Source organism: Sphaeramia orbicularis, chromosome 22, assembly GCF_902148855.1.
Source record: "Sphaeramia orbicularis chromosome 22, fSphaOr1.1, whole genome shotgun sequence".
Taxonomy (NCBI): Eukaryota; Metazoa; Chordata; class Actinopteri; order Kurtiformes; family Apogonidae; genus Sphaeramia; species Sphaeramia orbicularis.
In genome coordinates, this window is record NC_043978.1 from 37,126,632 (window position 1) to 37,150,616 (window position 23,985).

The 23,985-nt window shown below is 37.9% G+C and overlaps 2 protein-coding genes across 6 annotated transcripts in view; one reads left to right on the top strand and one right to left on the bottom strand.

Annotated features, from left to right (window-relative positions):
• Positions 1 to 1,482: 1,482 nt before the first annotated feature.
• pax1a (paired box 1a) lies at positions 1,483 to 6,182 on the bottom strand. Of its 5 annotated transcripts, none has more exons than XM_030127586.1 (5): positions 5,296 to 5,810; positions 4,569 to 5,198; positions 3,435 to 3,586; positions 2,603 to 2,816; positions 1,483 to 2,107 (listed from the first exon to the last, which is right to left on the bottom strand). In XM_030127586.1, exons 1-5 carry the CDS (start codon positions 5,336 to 5,338, stop codon positions 2,013 to 2,015), a joined length of 1,134 nt encoding a protein of 377 aa, XP_029983446.1. In that variant the 5' UTR covers positions 5,339 to 5,810; the 3' UTR covers positions 1,483 to 2,012. The 5 variants fall into 5 exon arrangements, 2 of the variants coding, with proteins under 2 accessions (XP_029983446.1, XP_029983448.1); XM_030127588.1 differs by having other exon boundaries at positions 3,435 to 3,568; positions 5,296 to 5,799; XR_003934602.1 differs by lacking the exons at positions 1,483 to 2,107; positions 5,296 to 5,810 and adding exons at positions 2,883 to 3,327; positions 5,862 to 6,182 and having other exon boundaries at positions 2,677 to 2,816; positions 3,376 to 3,586.
• A 117-nt stretch (positions 6,183 to 6,299) lies between these two features.
• Positions 6,300 to 23,985, top strand: part of nkx2.2a (NK2 homeobox 2a) — a 32,711-nt gene continuing 15,025 nt past the window's right edge. The window contains exon 1 of the mRNA XM_030127589.1: positions 6,300 to 6,325. Within this exon, the coding sequence (XP_029983449.1) occupies positions 6,323 to 6,325 (3 nt within the window). The 5' untranslated portion in view covers positions 6,300 to 6,322. The remainder of the gene's footprint in view (positions 6,326 to 23,985) is intronic.

Below are 23,985 nucleotides of genomic sequence, written 5' to 3' on the forward strand. Positions count from 1 at the left end.
ATACCTGATTTTTATTGAAGAAACGCAAAATACAGAGGATAATATTATAATAAATGGTGATAAATTGCTTAAGAAAGATTAAATAGCGAGAAACATTTAGGAACTACTGGAAAAGTAACACTGGGTCTTCACAGGTTAAAATGAAATACTAGGTAAATTACTAAACTTATTTTTTCTGCAATTTTTTTTCCCATTAGTTCCCAAATGAATAACCTTTCTTAAGCAATTTATCACCATTTATTATAATACTGTCCTCTGTATTTTGAGTTTCTTCAATAAAAATCTGTTATTTTCCCCCATACAGTATTTAAATACATATTAAAATGAGCTTTGCATAGTTGAAGGTACAAAAATAAACGCATTTAAATCGAGCACAAATAATCATAACAGTATTTCGTAGAGGTTGGATTGAAAAAACAAACAAACAAAAAAACAACAACAATCATAAGTGTTAGAAATGAGCTGAACCTAGAATCCACGGCCACGTTTCGGTCCAACACACAGCTCTAGTTTGTCAGGGAAAGTAGTGAGAGGCCCTTTTCCTTCTACAGCGGGTGGGTACAAAACAAACACGCACAGGAATAAACAGTTTGAGGAATGACTAGAGCCTATAGGCCTACAAGGGGAACGTGTCGTGTCCAATTTACGCACGGGAAAAGATACTGTATTATCACGGAGGTTGCGTGCACGTGCATGTGGGTGGATTCAGCGACCATTAAGGCGCATGATCAGACCTGACATTTTCATCACTGGCATCAATTTCACATGAGATAACATCAGCACGAGAACAGCTCTGTGGAGGGGCAGGGGGGTCACACCTGAGTGGAAAAAAATGACTTTTCCGATGATATCATAGTCCATTTTATCATTTAACACAATTCAAACTGAGAAATACTATATAAAATATCACACGAGCTATAAATATTATTAGTTGCATTAATTTCTTTCTCCCATGCATGGTCAGGTCGAAAGGTTACATCAAATTTCTATCAGTTTTTGCACTTATTTGGAAATACAAAATAGTAATGTAAAAGAAAGAGGGATACATTTATATTTATATTATGAATAATATTTTATAGAGGGGGGTAGGATTAAATAAGTTGCACTTCTTCCCACCCCTTTTCGGTCATGTAAATGGAACTATTGTGCTGTTCTTCTATCAAAGATTATGATTATTGATATTTGTATGATTATTTATGTTTGCTTCATGTTAAATTTCATTGCATGTTCGGAATAAATCACTAAATCCCAAATAAAGTCATGACAAGAAATAGGACAGGCTTATGCAGAAGTAGAATGTGCAGGTTTAAGAAAAGAGCAAAGCACAGTAAATCATAAATAGCGTGACTAACTGAAATGAAAATTCATTTTAGGAACAGAAAACACCTCCTTTGTTGTCAAACTACTATCAGCACCCGAATAAAAAGAAATGCACTTCATATTCTGCTGTGTTGAAATAATATAGGCCACAAAACCATCATATGGCATTTGAGAAAGCCTTTATTTTTTTAATATTTACAATGAAATTATAAAAATATATAATTAAAGCTTTGGCAAATACTTTACATTTAGACATTTTATCTATTTGTTCACATCGTTGAGTCATGGTAGAATGGAGATCATGGCCACAAATTAAGATAATATAATATATGGCGGATTACAAAATAGCCCTTGGATTTTAGACTTAAAATAAAACATCAGTGACAGAACTGACTGGCAAAAATATCGATTTTTATCCTGCAGTTTTCCATAACACGATATACAATTTAGAAGAATTTCAACGGAGGAAAAAAAAAAAAAAAGAGGGGAAACACCGATACATCCATGCAAGCTTACATTCATGAGGCCATGAAGACCGACAGAGTTATTTATACTGGGTTCAATATGCACATGAACAGGCCTGTGTTGGACCGACATCTGCAAACAAGCCAGCAGAGTTGACACTTACTGTTGTTTGAGTTGAAATGAGTTCAGTTAAATGGTTCTGGTAATTTAGGTGATATAAGTCCAGGTTATGATGATGAGGTAGGGAGACTGAGTCCATGCACACTGTTCAAGTCTTCGTGTTGTTGTTGCTTGCTCAGCGGACTGGGCGGTTTTCTGTCTCCTGTGCAACATGGAAAAGAAACACCATCACTCAGCTCTTTATCAAACTTTTTTTTTTTTTTTTTTAAATTCTAAAGCAAAAAAAAAAAGTGGGTGAATGGTTTCCTTTGCAGGTTATAAATGTAAACTACTATAAAATAAATAAATAGAAATAAAAAAATAGTTTCTTAATTTAGTCTATCCATTTCGTGCGTAAAATACTCCTAACCCTAGTCTGAAAGGAAAAATAAGGATCTATTTAACGCGTAATGAGACTTCATTTGGGATTTGGTAAATGTTTACACACACTGCGGTTTATGCCTAATGATAAAATAAAAGAGATATGAAAGAAAAGATATAACCGCACATAATCAAGAGCATAATAGCAATAATAATAATAATAATAATTATTATTATTATAATTATAATTATAATACAATTGAAGCGCATTAAATAAACACCTGTAATTATTTTTCCATTTTAATTTTTTTTTTTTTTTTTACTTTATGTTCTTTACCTTCTCGGGCCTGATGCTTGAAGGCCATCGTGGAGTGGATCTCTCCCGCGTGCATGCTCATCCCGCTCCCTGGGTGGGACAGGGCCGGGCTCTGCGGCTGCCAGTGGTGGTGGCCCGGGGCCACGTAGCCGCCCGCTGGCCCACTGTACACCCCATACTGGTTGGTAGGGGAGTAGGCACACGCCGAGACGTAACTGGACAGTGTCGAGGAAGGCTGGAGTCAAACAGATAAGACACGCGTAAAGTGGGCGCAAAAAAAAAAAGGAAAACCCAGACGCACCGTGTCCGTGTAATTGAATGTGACAGCGGCGTGTGGCGTGTACAGCGGTGGCGGTTCTTAAAGATGGTGTCTGAGTGATTTATAATGAAGGGGAACAAAATGGAGAAGACTGGAGCTGAAAAATAACACCAATTAGAATGTGTGCGTAAAAGTCTGGGTGTCATCTCAGGCCTGAAACACAAGTAAACACTGAATCAACTGTAAAATGTGGATGAGACCAAGAAGAGGAAAACAGATCAAACACAAACTGCGTATCCCTGTGTGACTATCTGAGCTTCTCTTATATGGAAACTTCTCACAGCTCTGCCTTTGTAATGAGACACATTTCTTATTAAAGTCCTCTACCCACTTCAGCTCTAAGCATTTGGACTGTGGCCTGTAAATGAGAAAAAAAAATGGCGTGGGTTTGGCGACGCAGAATGCAGCCTGTGTAGTTTTATCACGTATGTGTGTGTGTGTGTGTGTGTGTGCATGTGTGTGTGTGTGTGTGTGTGTGTGTGTGTGTGTGTGTGTGTGTTGTGACTGTACAGATGTTGAGATATTTTTCTTTACCTGAGCATATTTAATGTCCGCGTCAATGGCTGACTTGTCAATCCCGTTGACTGTGTGGGCAGGGGGGAAAGCTGCTCTGTTGACGCTACTCCACTCCTCCATTTTTGGTGGATATCCCTCTGTTCCAGCAATGGCTGACACAGAAACAGTAACTTCATGTCAAGCATGTGTAAAAAATAAAAATAAAAACACTTACAAAAAAAAACAAGTACGTAATTTACAAATAAGCAATAAACAGACTTGTAAATGGTCGGTATGTTTCTATATATAAAAGAATCCTATCTGGACCATAAACATATTTCACTGTCGACAGTGTTGGCCTATCCAGAATGGTTTTACAATTGGATTTACTTAAGTATTATTCATTTATTTATTTATATAAATTGGACATTAATACAATACGTTAAAAGACAGTATGACGAAATTAAGATGAAGTTTTAACAAAGAAACAAACGTAAAGAAACAAACACACACACACTAATACACAAATACAGAAGAGTTGAAGAAAACTTCAGCAAACTGATTTTAAAATTAATACTTAAATTTAATAATTTTTACGCACAATTTAAAATTACTCATGGAGCTCTGCATTTTATTGTATTGAAGAAACTTTATGCTCACGTAAACTATTTATATTTATTTCGATAAAAATTAATCCAGATTGAAAATAATTATATAATTTCAAGTTACAATAATTATAATTCTTAAAGAAAAACACCGTGCTGGTTGAAATGACAGACTGTACAGGAGCAGAGAGTTTGAACTATAGGTGAAAACACTGGCTCGAGCAGAAGAAAGGCAAAGAAAAATATCTGTAATGACTACTTGAAGGATTAGGGGGGATATAGCAGGTGAGTAAGGTGTTTGCAAATGCATAATTCCATGAAAAGGCCTATTGAAAGTGGCCTTAGTGCCTTTGGCTGAATGCTGAACGGGGGCCTGTTCAGCTGTGCACCTTGTCCTGTCTGTTGCCATAACAGGTTGTACGGCCTAATGCGGCCATTAATCACCAAGAATAAGGCTTTAATAACCAGATGCACGGGTTTATTCAGCTCTTATGTGTACCAGCAGTCACAGTTAGGGAGCAGAGGTGCAGAGGCCTAAGGTCTGACCCAGCAGAAACTGTTTCCTCACCTGCAGGATCCATGAAGGCTCGTATACCGAGGATGTTGCTGACGGTGTGCGCAGAAGGCCAGGCCCTGGATATGCTCATGTGTCCAGCCGTCACCGGTACTCCAGGGGGGCTGCCCATTTTAGTGCCAGTGGGCGACATGGTGTTGGGGTATGAGTAGGGGTAGATGTGGTTGTAGGACAGGCCGGCCTGTGCGGAGCTCTGCTTACTGCTCTCATACTGGCTGGGCTGGGACAGATTCCCAATCTTGTTGCGTAAAATCCTGCTGATCGAGCTAACTGACGGGACATTGTACTTGTCACAAACTCCATCTGCTAAAAGCCTGTCTCGGATTTCCCAGGCAAATATCCCGGGGTCGTTTTGTTTGTATTCCCTGATATTTTTCACCACGTTAGGCGTCGTGACCCGTGGTTTGCTTCCTCCGATGGCACCGGGTAAGATGGAGCCCGTCTCGTTGTACCTCGCCAAAATCTTGCTCACGCAGCCGTGGGAGACTCTGAGCTGCCGGCTTATATCACAGGGTCTGATCCCGAGCTGAGCCAACTCCACTATTCTCAATCGTATGGCATTGGGCAGGGGTCGACCATTGACGAACACGCCGCCTAACTGGTTCACCTCTCCATAGGTTTGCTCTGTAAAAGAAAAGTCAGACTCTAGTTACACATGTGCACGGTATGAGGTGAGTCCAGATGTGTCAGCTAAATATAGGAAATAAACACAACAGTTTACCTTTGGAAAAATACCCCAAATATACAGAGATTATTAATAGCATGTTTGTGGATAGTAAAGCAGCTCCTCAGTTCTCATTGTGAATCTGTTTGACACAGGCCAGCTGATCCAGCCTCATTCAGAGAAGGTAAAATATTATATTAATATAACATATAAGAGTCAACAACCCGAATATGTAACTTTGCAAAAGTTTGTAAACTGTTTGGTTGAGTTTACCCTCCACCATCTTTGACCAAACAACAAAAAGCAACATTAAAAATGGCGAGCAGAAGGAATTAACACTCAGGATGTGTTCAAAGAAAAGCATTTCAGCTTGATTTACGACGTGGGTCCATTTAGGATTTATAGACTTCAGCCAAGTGTGTTGGAGAGGGCTAGATTAAAACAAAGGCGAGTTGTTGAAAAAGGATCATCCTCCGAAGTGAAGTCGGCAACATCACTTGCACAAATATCTGACCGAGAATAAAACAAATGGTTATTCCTGTCGTTACGCAGGCGCCGTGAGCCTGGATACGCTTCCATAAGCTCCCAGTCACTGAAGCATGCAGACGGGGAAGCAGCCTTACCCATTTGACGACTATAGGTTTCGGGATGCTTGGAAATATAGATTCCCCTTCAAATGGCAGAATGCGTCCGAGGAAAGGAAAGAGAGGGGAAGGGAGCGGGAGGACTGAGCCCCAGCAGAGGAGACAGAGGGCTGGGAAAAGCTCCGAGTGCAGTGTGCCCCCTTCTCTTATGGACGCAAGTGACTGCGAGGCAAAAAGGGACCAAAGTGATCTTCATCCGATAAAAGCAAATTGGACTTATCCCGGGGAGTCCGGAGTTTGCTGGAATTAATTTGACGCGTCCTCCACGTCAATCTTCGCTGTTATACGCCGAGCCTGTGCTTTGGTTTCATTGGTCGCCCTGCAGTGGAAACGCTGTCAGCCAATGCAAACCTCATCCGGTAGGAGCCGCACAGCCTCCTCCAGTATTTTGCATAGGGGAAGTGACAGAAGGGGAAACGTTTCATCCAACATGCATCCTTATGGTAAGACTTACACATCCTAGGAGATAGAGCATGTTCACAGGGATGACAGGGCTTTTACTTTTAGTAGATGTTTACCTTTGTTTTCCATTATAACGTTATGTTTGCAGCCGTAAAGTGCCTTTTCATGCGCAGTGTGGATAGTTGCGTCAAATTCAAGCGAGATGTAGAATGTGTTTGCACAAGAAGATGCTTGCAACTAATTTTAACTACTTTTTTTCTTTTTACTATTTCATTGGAGTGTACTATTAAGCGACCTCAGTATTCATGTGTCATGTATTGAATTAAAACCATGTGCGCCCTAAACAGTTCATTTATTGACATTGACATTTTCAAACATTAGAAATGATCCACAGTAGATGGCATGAATGTTGGATCATTTACTTGTCAGTGCCATAAAAGTAGAATCTATGAATGTATTATTGTGATTTTTTTTATTTTTATTTTTATTTTTTTTTTGCATTAAGACATAATTTCAAGTCTTTTCTGCATGTGGCTAAAGACGCCATGTGTGATTCCTCCCAAAGTGGAAGGTGTGACCCTTCAGAAAGTTTTGAGACCATCATAGCAAAGTCTGGCACGCTAGCAGCCTCACTCCTTTTTTTTTTTTTTTTTTTTTTATAAGTTTGGGCTTGAGCATCAAACATGGGAATGGGCTCATGTAATCGATACCTCTGTTGATAGCAGCGCTCCCAGACTATGGGATATCAACTGGATTCCAGAGACATACATTATCACAGCATGTTTTCGAAGTTTCCTGTGCAAGTTTAGAAGGTATCGTTTATAAGCTCACAAAACGTTACTTGTAAAACTTAACAGTCGACCCAGTGGTAACAAGGTGCAGTGTCCTTATAGCCCCCCTCCCCATCAAAAACCCCCTCCAACCCCACCTTGGCTGTCTCCTTGCCACTTCACCATCTGGGAGGATAGGACACATGGAAAGCATCAGGTTGGATCATAACCCCCCCCCCCCCAAAAAAAAAAAAGAAAAAAAGATTGCCTTCAAGTTAGATATTGATGAACACTTTGTTTCATCTGATGGACGTGCACATAGTCTGGATATCTAAAGAGTCTCTTATTTGCATGCACGCTGTGTTTGCATGCACAGCCTACTGCGTCATGATAAAGAACGCACTGGAAAAATGTCATCGGCGGCTGCAGAGTTGGATTCATTCTTTTAAAGACAGTTTGCTGACTCTGTTGAAGACTTTATTTTTCTGATCTTGCTTGGTTGGCAGGACTCCCCTCATCTGGACACCGTAGGAACTGCAAACGTCATCTGCTCATTGTCTTAAATCTTTTATTTTTTAACTTATTATTTGTGTAAATCCACTCATATACAAAACAACACACTAAATTTCCCTTTTACTTTTAACGTGGATATAAAAATTCAAAGATGCGTCCATTCATGTCTTCACCTATTTTCAATAATTGTCCATGACGAATCCTAAAAATTAAACGTTGCACATTATTCATATTACAGTTGTTTTATTACAATAGATTTTATATAATTAATCGTCTGTCTCGATGAATAATATTATGAGACTATAAACTTTTTTGACGTCATTTACGCACTGAACGAATAAATTCAACAACAATTTTACGTCGACTGAGAGTAATAATAACAATAAAAAGCGTAATAGTAATATTAGTATGGATATAATATATATCAAAATGTAAAAGTGAATCTTAGCGCCTGAATTCTATTGGTTGTTTTATTTATGCTTTTAAAATGGTGATCATTTTATTTGCTGGGTTGAAATATCGAATGTCTGACCGAAATAGGCACCAGATTTTTGGCTCAAACCTTGAAAAATAAAATTATGAGCAGGATCAGGCTATAAATGAGTAAATATATATATTAAACGTGGCCACGATTAACTCCACTGTGTTGTTTTAACTAGTATCTACCGATAAGTTTGCAAATATATATACTTTTTTTTTTTTTTTTTTAATTCTCTGGTGTTATCGTTAAGGTGCAGCCTAAAAAGATCAGTGGTGTAAAATACTGGTAATAATTGGAATGGGTGAGTTTGGAGAGATCTCAGCCGTTGGAACAGTACGTTTGGGTTTGTCATGTGTGACAAAACAATAACAATCTCGAACGGCTCCCCTCATTTCTCCAGGATTCAGAGTGTATTCTTTCAATATATGCCCACATAAATAGGCTACTGTACCATAAACACTTAACACAGAATGCTGTCTTCTACACTTAATCTTACATTTAACTGCGGATCATACGTGTGAAACTGCCTGTCCACAAGGTCATTAAATTGAAATACTGAACTATTCCATCAGGACTGAACTGTCCGAACACATTTATATTTGCAGATTAGCTCAGTTCTGCTCAGATGAAGATTTCTGCGTTATTTTTCTTTTTTTAGATCACATTAGAATACGGGAATAGAGAGAGATTATTTTCAGTATGAAATAGGCCCAATATATTAATCTGACTTAATATGTAGCATACTATAAAATTTAATGTTTTGTCTAATATCCTTTAAAATAAATAAATAAATAAATAAATAATAATAATAATAATAATAATAATAATAATGTGTGGAAAAAAATCTAAATAATTTGAATTAGAGTATAAAGAGATGAAGAGTGAATTGACTGCACGTAATTTATATAAATTTGTGTTTTTTATTAATATAGACTCTTTCCCATCAAGTTGGAATAATTTTGTTTTCAGACATATTCTTCTTTTTATTCTTATATGTAAACACCTTTGAGGTAAAATAATTACATACTGAGTCACAGATACACTTTATCAAGAATAAATCCCATTGTCACAGTCATTTCATGAGAAGAGCAAAGAAAAAATCCAATTTTATGGCAACAGTGTGCAGTTGGTCTGGAATATCTGAGTTTTGTTTCATTAAACCAGTGTCTGTCACTGTGTATTCTTTGGAATATACGCACCTTACGGGACGTCAATTGTGATATAATGCTATTTTAATTGTTTGCATAGTTACGAGCATTTCAAAAAGGAAATAAACCGCACTGATTCCCAGGTCTTTAACGTGTAAAATCTTCCCCCAAATCGCCTTTAGATCACAAACAAGTGAACTCATCCGATCGACACCTGACACCCGCAAGGTGCACCGACCCCCGTCGGTAAATATTGATGCAGGTTTTAAGTGTCATCAGAGGATCCAGCTCCTTAAGTGTGTTCTGTCTCTAAAGTCATAAGACGGATGTTTGGCTCGATTTTTCATTGTTTTGTGAGACAGAGAAATCGTGTGTGTGAAGGAGTGTGTTAGACTACAGGTGGTTATTTTAGTGATGATTCAGATTTTTATCTGAATGGTTTTATTCACTATTGTCCATAAAGTTGGAATCATTTAGTTTTTTGGCACATTCCTCTTTCTCTCTCTCTTTTTTTTTTTTAAACAGATTTTTTATTTGACACATAAACACAAATCCAACAAACACTGAGATCTCTAACATGTCAAGTGTCATTTGCTTCACATTCTCTCAAATACCTTTTTTATGGACTAAGTCTCTATAAATAACAGTCAGTAACGTATACACATTCCTCTTTTAATTCCAATTTATACACATCAGTAATCACCTTTGACCAGGTGTAATGAAGACACTGAGTCCCAGTTTATCTGTCAACAATAAATCACAGTCACAATCATTTCATCTGAAGAGGTAAAAATATTTTATTCTAAATTTGTGGGAAATAATGTATTATAATAGAGTTAAAATAAAGAATACTGTATTCACCTAGGTGAGTGTGTGTGTGTGTGGGGGGTGCATGCTGGTGCTCACACCTAATCTACCCAAAAAAATACCACTGATTTTCTCAAATATCAATTAGAATTAATATCGTGTAGGTTTAGGTTTGCTTTTTCATGTAAATACTATTTTCAGATAAATATGTCATCTATTTCAGCTAAAGCACAATCTGTTTAGATTTTTTATTTAGTGTTTTAAAGGTTTCAGTTTTCTTTCCCCCACTGGAAGAACCATAGTGTTTTACTGAAAAGGCTTTGTGCCTACGGTTTTGATTTAGTGTTTGTGAGTTTTGTGATCTCAGCTCAGTATGGAAATTATTAGACAGGGTCCAGATTGCGTGCATTTAGCAAACCAGGATCAACATGAGGCTATAAGTTTAATACAAGTGTGTTGGAGATAGCCCTGCCACTGCTGATATTTCCATTTGGACCCATACACTGGTGAATATATCATGTAAATTAACCAATATGCATTTACTACCATTACCATTTGGTTCTGGAGTTTCCTCTTTTACAAACAAATCTATTACTGACCATTTACAGCAGCGTTTCTGGCCTTCATTGATATGAAAATACCAGCTTCACTAAAGCTAAAGCCAGCATATTAAACCTTAAATTTCACATTCAGACTAAAACGTAATACGCCCTTGTTGCTCAGTGGGAATGGTGTAAATCAATGTTTATCCTGTTGAGAGCAAACCAAGCTCAACCTGTAAAGAAGCACACCGATTCGCTGGTCACACAGCCCCCCTTCCTCTACAAAAAAAGTTTTGTCCTCACTCCTATCTGATCCTGAGGTGGTGATGTGTAGTTTCTTTGTGCTCCTGCTGCTGAGGTTCTGCTAAAAGGAGGGTTGGAAGGCAGCAAGCACAGTTCTTTTATAGCTACAAGACCCACTCTGAGCTGCAGAACACGCCTAATGAGGGCGTGCAGCGGTGCCATGTGAGACATGCCAGCTTTTACCAGGCTGGGTAATTGCTTGTGACCTTCACTAAAACACGTCTCATGTGTCTTCATGTTCTGAGCGTATACTTCTAATTGTTACATTAAGGGAGACTCCTGAGGATAATGCATATACATAGAGTCTTTTAGGAGAGAAGAACTGTGTATGAGAAGAAAAAGACAAATCTGTTACCTCTTTGACCTCACAGAGTGCAAAAACAGAATATTTTAATGATAATAAACCAGAATTGTTTTTCTTTTTCCCCACCCATGAAATAAGTAATAAGTGTAGCATCTAATAAGCTCTACTACTTCATCTTCAGTGTGTGGTACCAGTTTGTTCTAATTTCATACCATTGGCTATCCTCAGTATTCATGACATCTTTGTTGTGTGTTAGGGAAAATCTGGTTTTCATTTAAAGTGGAAACATATTAGGGAAAACACAATGGGGTTTTTTCTCTTTGTTGTTGTGATTAAAAAAAAAACACTGTCATCGCAAAATATGAACAGTCTTGAATGTTAGCACTGAGACAATGATCCCTCATCTGGAATCATGTTTTACTCATGGAGATTCTGAATGTCAGCACACTTTATGTCCATTTGCTACTAGATTTGATCGATTTATCTAAGATGCAGTGTTGAATCCTAGCTTTATGTAATTGCACACACCAGGAATAACTCAGCAGTAGTTCAGAACTTAGAAGAAAAGCTACTCTTTTATCCTTATTACATTCTGACGATGATTTGTTCAATTAAAACATGATTTCGAGGTGTTTACGGCTCATCAGAGCAACAGTTGTTTAGTTACTATGACAGAGGTAAAGTCTTCCACCGCCCTCTAAACTATAACATGCACCATGCAGCTTTATGGGCACTAATTTGTTCTTCACATAAACTAAACACAACAAAGCAAATGTTGAGTGGGTTAATGATGAAATACATGATGAAAACAAGCTCTCTTCCAAACATTGCAGGATATAGTGCACGTATAAATGATGTTCCTTGTGTATCGAGCAGACCAGTCTCCTAAAGATAAAACAATAACTTTAAAACAGGAAATATGATAGAAAACATATTTGTGCTTGTCAGTCATATTCAACTACTACTATAATGCCTCCATTCCTGCACCGTGGTTCTTGTTTCAGTGGCAATCTCTTTAACTGAAAAAACTGATGCTGTGCTTATCTCGATGCACTAAATTAAGATAAAACATATGGTTTCTAAAATGGAGTGATAGATTTATTTAGATGACAATCTGTTCTGGATATGGAAAAGATCTCTTCAAGCTGGTAATAGTGATAAGTACATACACATGTTAAGCATCTGCTATCGGCCTGGACCCACTATAATGAGGATCTGAGGGGGAGATAAGGCATGGCTTTAATTCATCATCACTATCAGATGAAGTGGTCAGAATTTAACGCATATAATCTTCAACTGAAATATTACGCACTTCCTATTGATGAACCTCGAAACGATCATTTTTATATTAATTTCATCTATCCATTTTTCCCACTGTGATAACATTTGTCTGTTTCAGTCGAACATGCATCATTTATGGTCAAACTCATGGCTGAAATATTTGTGTCAAGTCATAACACAATGATTTGGGTTAGACTTCAGCAGTCACAGCTCAGTTTTTATGTCTTTTTTCTTTTTCATAAAACAGCACCTAGGCAAACAATATATTTTAAATGCACTTTCTGGCAGTTTTTAAGTGTGGCATGAGACATGGAAGCAAGGACATAGACTGAGAATGAGACAGTGATAGAAAGATGGAGAGCTCCCTCTGTGGCCATGAGCAGAATATTCCTGTCTGTCTAATGGAAAAAGTCCAATTATGAATGTAGTCAATGCTTACTCTTTTCTGTGGATGGATATAGAGTTGTGGAAAAAAATATTAGACCACCATTGTTTTCTTCAATTTCTTGTTCATTTTAATGCCTGGTACAACTAAAGGTGCATTTGTTTGGACAAATATGATGGTAACAACAAAAATAGCTCATATGAATTTAATTTCAGAGCTGATATCTAGATATTTTCCATGGTTTTCTTGATAATAACCAAAATCACTTCAGTTCTTACATCAATAGCTAGGGCATTGTACTGACAAAAACAGTGCTTTTAGGCATTCCATGTTTTCGTTTCTGTTTTTTTTTTTAGTCACATGATACACACAGGAGTTAGTACTTGATTGCATAACCGTTGTTTTTGATGACTTTTGATGGTCTAATAATTTTTTCTGCATCTGTATGTGGAGTTACAACAAAACCTGAGAAATAATCAGTACGTCCCAGGATTCAAGATGGTTGTAAAAGCTGTGGTTGTGAGCTAAAACATCTTAAATGGGCTAAGAGCAGACAGGAAGAGACCTACAAGTCACATAAACTTAATTAAATATTGAATTTACATGCTTCTAATTTGGTTCTCTTTCTAAATGGTTGACAAAACAAGTAATTTGCTGTTTTACCGTGCTATCATTGGCACTTATAGCCATGGTGATGCAGCCAAAACGCATTTCTAGGTATGATTACGTACACCTTTTATACTCCTATGGTTGGTGGTTGTTTTGGCAGGAAAACTTCACTGGGCTTGGTCTGTTGTCAATTAAAAGGAGGAACCTTAATTACTTTTGGAGCACTTTAGTCTCCATCCACGGCTGCTGCTGATTCATGCTTGCCCTACTTGGAAATCAGCCCAGGGAGTCAAACACCGGGTCACATGTGGAAATCGACATTAACCTTGTATTTTCTCTCCAATGTTTATGATTAACTTCTGACTTTTCGCTTTGTACTTTTTATTTCACTCATTGTAATATCTCTCAGATGAAACCTTACGCAGGTTTCAATTAGTCCCCCAGTACTTAGATAAAGCTCTGAAACACCTGCAATAATAAAAGTCTGTGATTACTCAAATGACCCAGTTTGAGCTGTAAATCCAGTCGTGTGTCATGAATTTTTTCAGATTGCACTTGTGGTACAATTCTCTGCTTCTAATCTCTAAAATGCCAGAAACATAATGGAAAAGTCTGCAAAAGGACATTCAAGGTCTTCTATTGGAGGCAGTGTGATATCGTTTTCCGCCAAACCAGAAATCAAGGCCTTGGAAGGCTCTTTTTAATATCAGGGATAGGGGTACTGTATGTTTTCTGACAGTTGCTCCTTTTAAGATTAATGGGCTTATGAAAACCGTGTGTCTTCTTCCAAAAGCCAAGCTCAATATCAGTCAATGTTACCAGCATAATCGTGCTGCCCTAACAAAGAAATCCCAAAGACAGATTGAATATTGATGTCACAACACAGAAGAATCAGAATCAGTGTTGTTTTTTTTTTTTTTATGTGTGTGTGTGGTTGTGTGTGCAGAGGAGTGGGGGACTGCAGTCATACTGGATTTGATTTCTTACTTCTGGGACAAAACACATGCCAACAAACTAACTCGAGGCTTCTTTCCCAAAAAGGGTTTTATATTTACAATGTTACAAATTATTCTGTATTTAACAAAGCTAAAATCTAAGTTCATGAATTTATTAATGAGGCAAAAAACCACATGATCTACAGGCCATATTGGCTCTTCTTCCCGGCTTAATATGGAACATGTAGAGGCAGAGGGGTATATTCTTTCACTCTATCAGTGCACTGACCTCACTGAACCACAGCCAGATGCTCATAAATACGTTCCCTTATTTCTATCCTTGTGTGGATGCCAGTTGGGCCGGGAAGTGGGTTTGTTTTGGGTGTTCTCAGTATATTCCAGCTAGAGTCGTGTTTTCACGTTTCTCACAAGAGAGCTGTGCTGACTTCCTGAAATGCATATGTATTCCTGCCTGTGGTCGTCTGTCATGGTGTAGATCTGTTGAAAGCTACATAACCTGCGTCCAGTGTCTGCATAATGGAGACTTGTTTGTCCCGACACTCAAGGATTAATCAACTGGACGTTTCTTATTTGTGAATTGTAGCGCGGTGCGGTAGAGGTCCAGATTCAACAGTGCACACCTGAAAACGGACTCCACTCCCTGGTTAAGTGAGCAGCTAAGCCTGCGTCGACCCATGTCAGAAACTCAACCCACATAATTATTTTTTGGTCACATCTGGACACGTTGCCTTTCAGTTTTCAAAATACGTGTGTGTGTTTTCCAGTTTTGAAACATTTCAGGAATCCCTCACGTCTTTCAGCACATTTCCATATTTAGAAAGAATAAGCACATGCTTTTTAAAAGCTAATTATGTAGCATCAACAAATTGAATGAGTATAATTCAGGCTTACAGTGTGAGGTAGAGATCATTTCAACCAACAGCAAAGGAATGGGGAGCCTTAGTTCACTCATACTGGTGGTGAAATGTCTGACATGTTTGCGCTGAGTAGGGACAGACAGGCCTACAACCAAGCCTGGACTTGCTGGCCATGAAAAAGCCCCTCATAACTCCCCTGTTTTCCTTTTGCATGAATAAATGTCCTGCTTAACCTCACACATGCAGTCACAACACCACAATAATGAGAGAGTGTGTGAAAATGTGGACATACAATTGTCTTTTAATTACTGTGGTTTATTCACTGGTGCATTTGCTGTTTCTTGTTTCACTTAGTCGGTTGTAAATAAAGAGGAAGTTGTATGAACAGAAGAAAAACCAGGTGCAGAAAATGCAATGTAGAGGAGGAGGAGCTGTATAAGGTAACACAGGGTCAAACTGAAAACACAGGACGATACAGTATCCATAACAGAGCTGAAAGACAGAGCAAATAAAATAAAACAGACTGAACTCAATACGTGATGCATCATATCCCTGCATGCAGGTCTGTCCTCCATGCACAAAAAGCATAACTTTTTTTCTGGAAAAAAACAGACAAATTAGCCACAATATGCTTCATATTCTTTTGATTTCTTCTCTTTTATTTCTTTTTAGGGTTAGTCTTGTGTCTGGGTTTTATCTGGAACTTTATTTTGTTTGTTTTATGTGCTACAGCTGTAACTGATGTCACTTTGACACTGTTAAACGCATACAGCCTAATTAAATACATCCACAGCTAAAAGAGTCATATTGAGGTGAAAAAAGTGAATAATTGAGGGATAGTTACTGTATAGGATATCTGTGTAGACTGTTAGAATGTGTATTTTGTATGTTTGATGATGACTTTTTACTCTGAATACCCTGAAGCGTGCGAGCAAGAAAAAGCAAGAACAAGTATTAACTCATTGCATGTGTTTGTTGGCACCCTTTAGTATTTGTGGTAACTCTAAAAAGAGAGATCAGGAGTCATCAAATATTACTCTGTTGTTATAACGATGGTGTTACTACTGAAGCCACATGTGATGATGCTATTTGTTGGATCAGCTTTGAAAGTATAAATTGACAAACCACAACTGCTCAGTGTCAGTGTTGATGTAACCATATTTGAATTGTGTACACCCTTGTAATAGCTAATTACGCGTTTGCTCAAAGGTCCTAGCGAGCTTCCTAGAATGCTTCCAGTGTTATAAAATGTCAAGGAGAGCTTAGCTTCATCCGGTATAATTAGAGGACATTCACAGCCTTGCTGGAATTTGCAACATGAGGAAATTATTCTGTCACCTCCTTGCTACGACTTTGATTAACTCATTACAGACAATTTGTCTAGGATGATGAATTAAGTGTCATTTTATGCAGCTCGGGCTTATGTTAACAGGTTCTACTTATCGCAGAAGATTTGTCAATGGAAAGTCTGGAGAGGTGGAAACTTGTTGTCAACAACAGTGTTGATAAATCAAAGCCTCCCTGTCTAATTCATGGTACAATTATCTCAAAGGAGAGGCTTTTGTAGAGGTTTTAAAGTGAGCCCATATGCTGCAGACCACAACCTGCTGCCACATCTCCAAAACATCTACAGAGATGGGACTCCAAGCTCAAGTGTTTCCTCCTATACAGAAGAAACATGTCCCAGACCTCCTGTCCAAGACAGAGAAACAATTACAACATCAAATAGAGGAGTGCGGCACACTTCCCAGGATCAGAGGATTGAGTCTTTCTTTGGCAGTGAGCAGCAGTCCTGGCTGAGAGCCCCCTTCACTCAAAGACATGGCAAGGATTTCCCCATGACATAGTGCACAGAATACTTACCCAAGGAGAGGTGGAAGACGCCTGTTATGAACTGAAAACCCAGGCATTTCTGTTCTGTGTCACACTGCAATGATGATGATTGCTATAATAATGACAATAAATATACTATCTAAACTGATATGTCAATTAGGGCATGTTTTTCTGTTTTTCTTTGGTCAAATCTATACCATTTCTTGAGTGTTTTATGAGATTTAATCAAGTTTAAAAATCATACCAGATGACATGAGAATAAGAGCGGTGTACAAGTAAACAGTTGTACTAAGGAGAAACTACCTCTCCTTGTAGTAGCTTTATTCCAACATTTTTAGAACTTCTGCACCTCTTGCAAAACTCAACTTTCTTACAATAGTAAATATGTTCCAATAACAACTCAGTCTAACAGATTAGTGTGTTTATCTACTACATCTAACTGTACTGTTGTAAAACTGAATATCATAAGAACTACAGCCAACCAAAGCTAGGTTTCCACCATATGTCATCATACTAAACTTTGTTATTCTGATTATAGGAGACCCATCAGATATATTGAAAGAACCAAGTACCCCAGAGAAATCAGCTCACCGTTTTCCAGTAAGGCCTCTGTCCCATCCCACTTCCCTTTTCAAGTCAGTGCCTACAAGTGAATCACAACGTGCAGAAAACACAGTCACAGTATTTCATCACAGCTGAAAAAATGATACATATTTAACGGCGCCAGACCCACCACGAGTCTTTTATTGTCATTTTCGGTTACGGCTTCACCCTACTGTATCAAGTGCTAATGCTGGTGAAGTGAAGTCAACAGCAGTGGCATTTCTTCACCATCACTGTGACCTGTCAGCGAAGAAAGACCCAGCTGAAAGTGATACTCTACCCTCCAGAGACTGTTTGACTAAACCAAGCGAGACGTTATTAGCATTCTGCAGCTAAAATGTTTGAGTTGAAGCTAAAAATGGATTTGTCACTGTCTCCTTGTCTTCTGATGATTCATTCGGAACCTTTCTCTACCCTCTTTCTCTTTTTCTCAGCTTGAGCCAAGACAAGTGCAAGCAAGTCCCGGAGGACAGGTTTGATGGACCACTTTTAATAGTTTTCTTTTTCTACAAACACATAAAGGAAAGATAGAGTTTTTTTTTCTATCTTGAGGAGAAAGGAGATGCCTTTTAGAAATTAAAGAGCATGATCTTTTTGAAATGTGTGGAATTTTTCATGCTTACAGTGCTTCAACAGAAATAGGGGAATACAAATGAGAAGTATGTTATTATAAAGGTCTATCTTTACAAAGCACCTTTAAACACAGCGACTGCAACTTTCCTGTTAGTGGAGAAGCAGAACTAAAACATAAAACATTGTCGTCTTTATTCTCTACAACCTTACAAATGTACACACATTCCCGCCAGATTTTTTTTCCTTTTCCCTCTGGGTCATATCAAGTTCTCAGGCAAAATGCAGATAGCTGCGATAGCATCGACAAGACGGTGCAAAGTGATGACACGTTTGCAAAATCAGCCTTTCTAACGAGGCGTAGGCCACGGGTGACTGAGAACACGTAGTCTGTTGGTCATGTCATCGCTATCACGGCTCTGAGGTACTTTTTTTCATATACAATATTGCAAAAGGCAGATAAAAGTGTTGGAAATAGAGTGTTGTTGAAGAAATATCATCACTGATTGAGGCAACAGTCAACAGATGGAGCCAAAGAACCACAGTTTGGAGTCCCAGTACTTCTCTTTTTTTTTGTTTTTTTTGACCAGAGTTCCTACTTTTGTCTTGTTTTCCACTAATAAAGGCCAAAAACTCTCAGGCTTCACACATTTTTATGAAACTCAGTAAAGGTCTCCTCTCAGAAAGGCCAAAAGATCATTTCTCTGCACTCATTTTTCCTGTTTTTCACTGCCTGATGAATCTACAAAGAACAGAAAAGTTACCCCTTTCCCATAATGTAAGTGTCTAGTCCTCTTATTTAAGGATTTGTTTGATATTTTCTAGAAGAAAATGACAAAACATCTACAGATTTTGTAGGGAAAAAAATTGGAGGGTTAAAATTTTGCTTGTTTCTGGAAGGAAATAATTTTTTGATAAGATGCCAATTCTGGATGTTAGTTTTATCTTCAGGTTGCTAATGGTGTTTTCATTTCTAGGTTCTTTCTGTCTCTTTATAGAGCAGACACAGTTAGGAGCTGAGGCATTGGGCATGACAAAGAACGATATGGGCATAGAGAGCATGACCCAACTCTAAAGCCAGATTAACAGAACAGAGACCTTGGAGTGAACTTACTCACTTTTAGGGTGGTTTATATATAAACATTTTCTTCATGCAGGTGGAAATATGGGCCTGTAGGGGTAAATAAATAGGACTGGGCCCAGAGTTCTGAACATTTTCCAAACAATGGAATTTTTCTGACAAACTTGGACTTGAAGACTCCCTATAGGAATTTCTTTTTTTTTTTTTTTACCAAGAACACCTGCATATTTATCACTGAAAAGGATTTCCTTCGTACGATGAGATGAACAAATCTTTCCCTCAGAACAGCAACAGAACAATAAAACCAAGCCTTTTTATCTTCTTCCCCCAAATGCTTTGAAATTAGCTCCATTCCAGAGCTGCAGAGGCACTGATATGAGAACATGACATCAGAGAAAACAGACTTGTATGCTGTCATGTTCAATAATGGACATCAATCCTACCATAAAGTTCTACACATTTGGTGCAAATATGCCACCATCTGGTCCAAAGTGGAAGTTACTCAGATATCCTTTCAGAATAGAATAGAATAGAATAGAATAGAATAGAATATTTATTGTTATTGCACAAGTTCAATGAAAGTGGATGCAATTCTTGGTGTAAGTTTAATAAATAATAAAGATATATATAAAATAAATAAATAATACAAAAACTCTAATATACATCATACACACACACAAACAACCATTCTGCTACCATTGTACAGTTGTTTAGTAGTATTCAACAGCTTGACATAATACACCTTTTAATTAAGCTGCATTCACTGCACTAATGGTTCTGGAATAAAACCTGTTCCTTAGTCTGTTTGTTCTCCTATTGATGCACTTTCCCTTATTGCAGTGGCACATTAAATAAAATAAATACAACATACATATACATCAGAGTTCACTAATTTACTGTTTATTTTCATTTTATTACTTTTTATAACCTTTGTATATGCATGATTCTACTATCAACACAAACATGTTTTAGTTCTACATATGCATGTGGGCTCATAAAGGTTTATGTTTCGACTAATTTTATCATAATGTCCTGATGTTCATATTAAGAGCAGAAAACTTGCTGCTCATTTCTGTAAGAGCAGTCATCTCACATTACACTCCATCATTTCAGTTTTCATCCAGGAGATGGCAGCATAGGACCATAAAGAAAGTTTCCCATGTGCACTGGAGCACAGGGACTCTCCCATAGGATGTCATTATTACCTTTTCTACCTATTTTACATAATATATCTATATATAATACATTTAAAGGTTATAAAGCACCCTCAAAATTACTATTATGTATTATTCTTCTTTAGCTGACATGAAAAACTACAACAACTTTCCCCAACTATGCAAACATTGCAGTTAGAGGAGCTCAGTGTCAGGCAGCCACAGGAGGGCAGTCTTTACCCGTGATTTAAAGAAAGGTTAACAATTTTCATCACTGTGTCTTTATGGGATGAGGAAAGAGAAACAGTGACTAAAAACAGCAGATGTCTTCCTTCAAGCACCCCTTGTCTTTTACTTTTAGTCTTTGGTAATTATATCACTTTGCAATATTTTCTAAACCATGTACACAAAACCCTTGTGCTAATGCAATTAAATCAAATTATACACAGTTTAATGGTAGTGAACTGCTTATCCTCCAAGTGCAATGACTGCTCATTACATTTCAATTATATTATCATGGGAGAGGTCACAATATATTTAACAAATTTGTCTCTTCAAAGGAAATTAAAAAAAAGTGTTAAATACATACACTCAGATAGCTTCAATAGCAGCTTTGTGTTGTTGGATTTTACTTCCTGGCCATACACTGTCAGCATGTGTGTTTTCTGGAAACTGCTATTGTGCTGATTCCAATAATTGTTTGATCTAAAAAACCTTTTAAATTTCAGAGGATTGGCACTCGGCTATTTTTTTTTTTTTTTTTTTTGCAAATTGGAATGTAGCAGTCAAGGTCCTCTTCTGATTAGAATATGATTCAAGTGATGAAAAACTTGACCCCATATTGTCATTGTTAATCGTCATACCTCCTTTCATGAAAACGCCTCAGCTGCTGGACAAAAAGACACAAAGACCACACATTTAGCTGAGATCAGAGAATGTTATATCTCCATTACCAGTGTTTGTGCAGAACTGCACCGACAAGTTGAAAAGACACCTCTGATGGATGTGACACAGTATGAAAAAAATATTGACAGCTAAGCCCACATTCCTCATCGGGTTCAGCAATGTCAGCTTCCTTTTCTCTCCATCCTTCATCCGCTCAACCCCATCCCCTCCACGATGAAAGTCGAACAAATCTGCTGACATTGATCCTGTCTCCTCGGCTAGCCTAATTTCATTTCAGCAGGGGAGAGACGACTATCTCTAAAGATCTTGACAGACAATTGTATTTACTATTTTCTTTTCACAAGCCAATAAAGGAGGAGCAGTTATTGCATCAGATTATATGAAAAACCGTTTAATGATTCCAATTTATAACTCTAGACTGAATAATGATACAGTTAAGAGCTGACAGCCCATGATAAATGAAGGCTCATATAAAACATATTTAGTGTGAAGAATGGCTGGAGATGAATTGCACAGTGATACAAACTCATGATAAAGAACAGTAAGAGCCACTAGAAGACTTAATAATGTGCTATTCATTTTGAAGTGATTTTGCTGGTTAATAAAAGTGCACAAATTAAAAATATATTTATTGTAGAAAGACGTCTAGGAATATTGCCCCCATATCTCCAGACTCCCACCCTCACCCAATCTAATCGTTCCTATCTTTTTAGATTGAACCTATCAAGTCATCACTTTTATTCTCCATCACTGCTGACTCTCAGTGCATTTTGCTATCTGTGACTTGCGTGATTTACCACATGTACACAACTTCTCCCAAAGCATACATTTACAGCTTGAGCTGTGAAAGGACTCACAACATCGCTCATGCTGCTATTGGACTAGACTATAGAAATTTAAGCTCATAACAGTGACAACTACACCGAAGCTAAATTACCACTGAGGTTATTTATCAGTCTGGCTCATTGTGGAAGAGGACACGGAGACAGTAAATTAATATTCTACAATGTGGAGAATGTTTGAATTACAGCTGCAGAAGCATACAGTATCTACATATCATTCAAAGAAACAGATCAATGTGCATTCACCGCTACTGAATGTGATGAAAAACCATGGTCAAGTGGTGAACTCTTTAAAATCATGGTCAAGGACTAGACTTTATAGGCTGGTACTGGACTACACAATGTGAAATATCTGTAGGGTTCTTTTCACAGACACAAAATCACAGGCATTTAATTTACCAGATACAATGTCCATCACATTTTCTGCACTCTATACCTTTAGGACCCCACTCTAATGTCACCAGTGCTTTTGAAACAACAGCTTTAGAACATAATGCCATTGAAAAGAAGGTCACAGGTCTATATATTTGATGTATGGAGCAGTATAAGGGTGATATTGTGGATAAGGCAAAGATGTCACAGTAATGCACACTCTAAAATAAAGTGGAAAGAAAGGCATCCTCCATCTTCAGGTGGTTTATGAGACGTATGTATACAAATACCTAAAACACTACCCGCTGCTGCTTTGTTGCTCGGGGTGATGCACGTGGACACCAAGGGCGGCAGCATCACCCACCCATCCGTCCATTTGTTTTCTAGACAACATACAAATTTGAATGATAAAAGTGCAGCGCTAATGAGAAAATGTAAATGAGACTAAGGACCAGGAGACACTGGCCCTCATTTGATGAAGAAGAAATGAGGAACAAGATAAATTATCCCCGGATCATGTTCGCAGTGACACCTGGGAGACAGATGAAGTAGAGTGTATTGTTTTTCCTAAATGCAGATACAGAAGGGGCAGAGAACGGTGAGAGGAAACATGTCGAAATAGGTGACCTTGCCTCTGTTTACTGCCAACAACAAGAGCTGGATCAAACAGGGCATTTGAAGGGGTTGTGCAGCCTGTTGTGCATGTGCATACTCCTCTTGACACGTATGTAAGCTGACACAGACCATTACTAACAAAACATTTATTGATTATATCACTATAATAATGTCTGTAGTTTACTGTAGTTTTGGTACATGCGTCGCCCATTGACCTACAGATAGAAGTGATCACATAATGTACCTGAGGAAGGTAGTCATCATATTGACTTTGCAACATCATTTTGCACATGTTGATATATTTTTGAAACATAGGCGACATGGCCTTGGTCCAGGCATCTAAAACTCTCTTAGTGGCAATGATTTAATTAGAAATAAGTGTTTTTTATTTTACTATAATGTTAGATAATCCTCTTCATGAACACCTCACATGCAGAGTGTATTGTGGTGTGTGTTGGCAGCATAAAAACAAGCCAAAAGGATTAAGAAAGTGTTGCATGGAGATGATTTGCAGTGGTGCTGACAGCTGGTTATGAAAAAGTACTAGCAACCATATTATTGTTGATTTAGAGCATCTAATTGTTGTAGAAATCGTTCACTCTACAGTACACCGTAGCTTTTAGAGAGGAGGAAGGAAGTGAATAATAGGACAGCAAAGTAAACCAGGCAGAGGCGCATAAAAATACAGCTTGGTCCTCTCGACATCCCCCTCCTTGAGATGCAGATCATCCGTGATCACCTGATAGTTCCGGATACAGGGAGGGCTAAG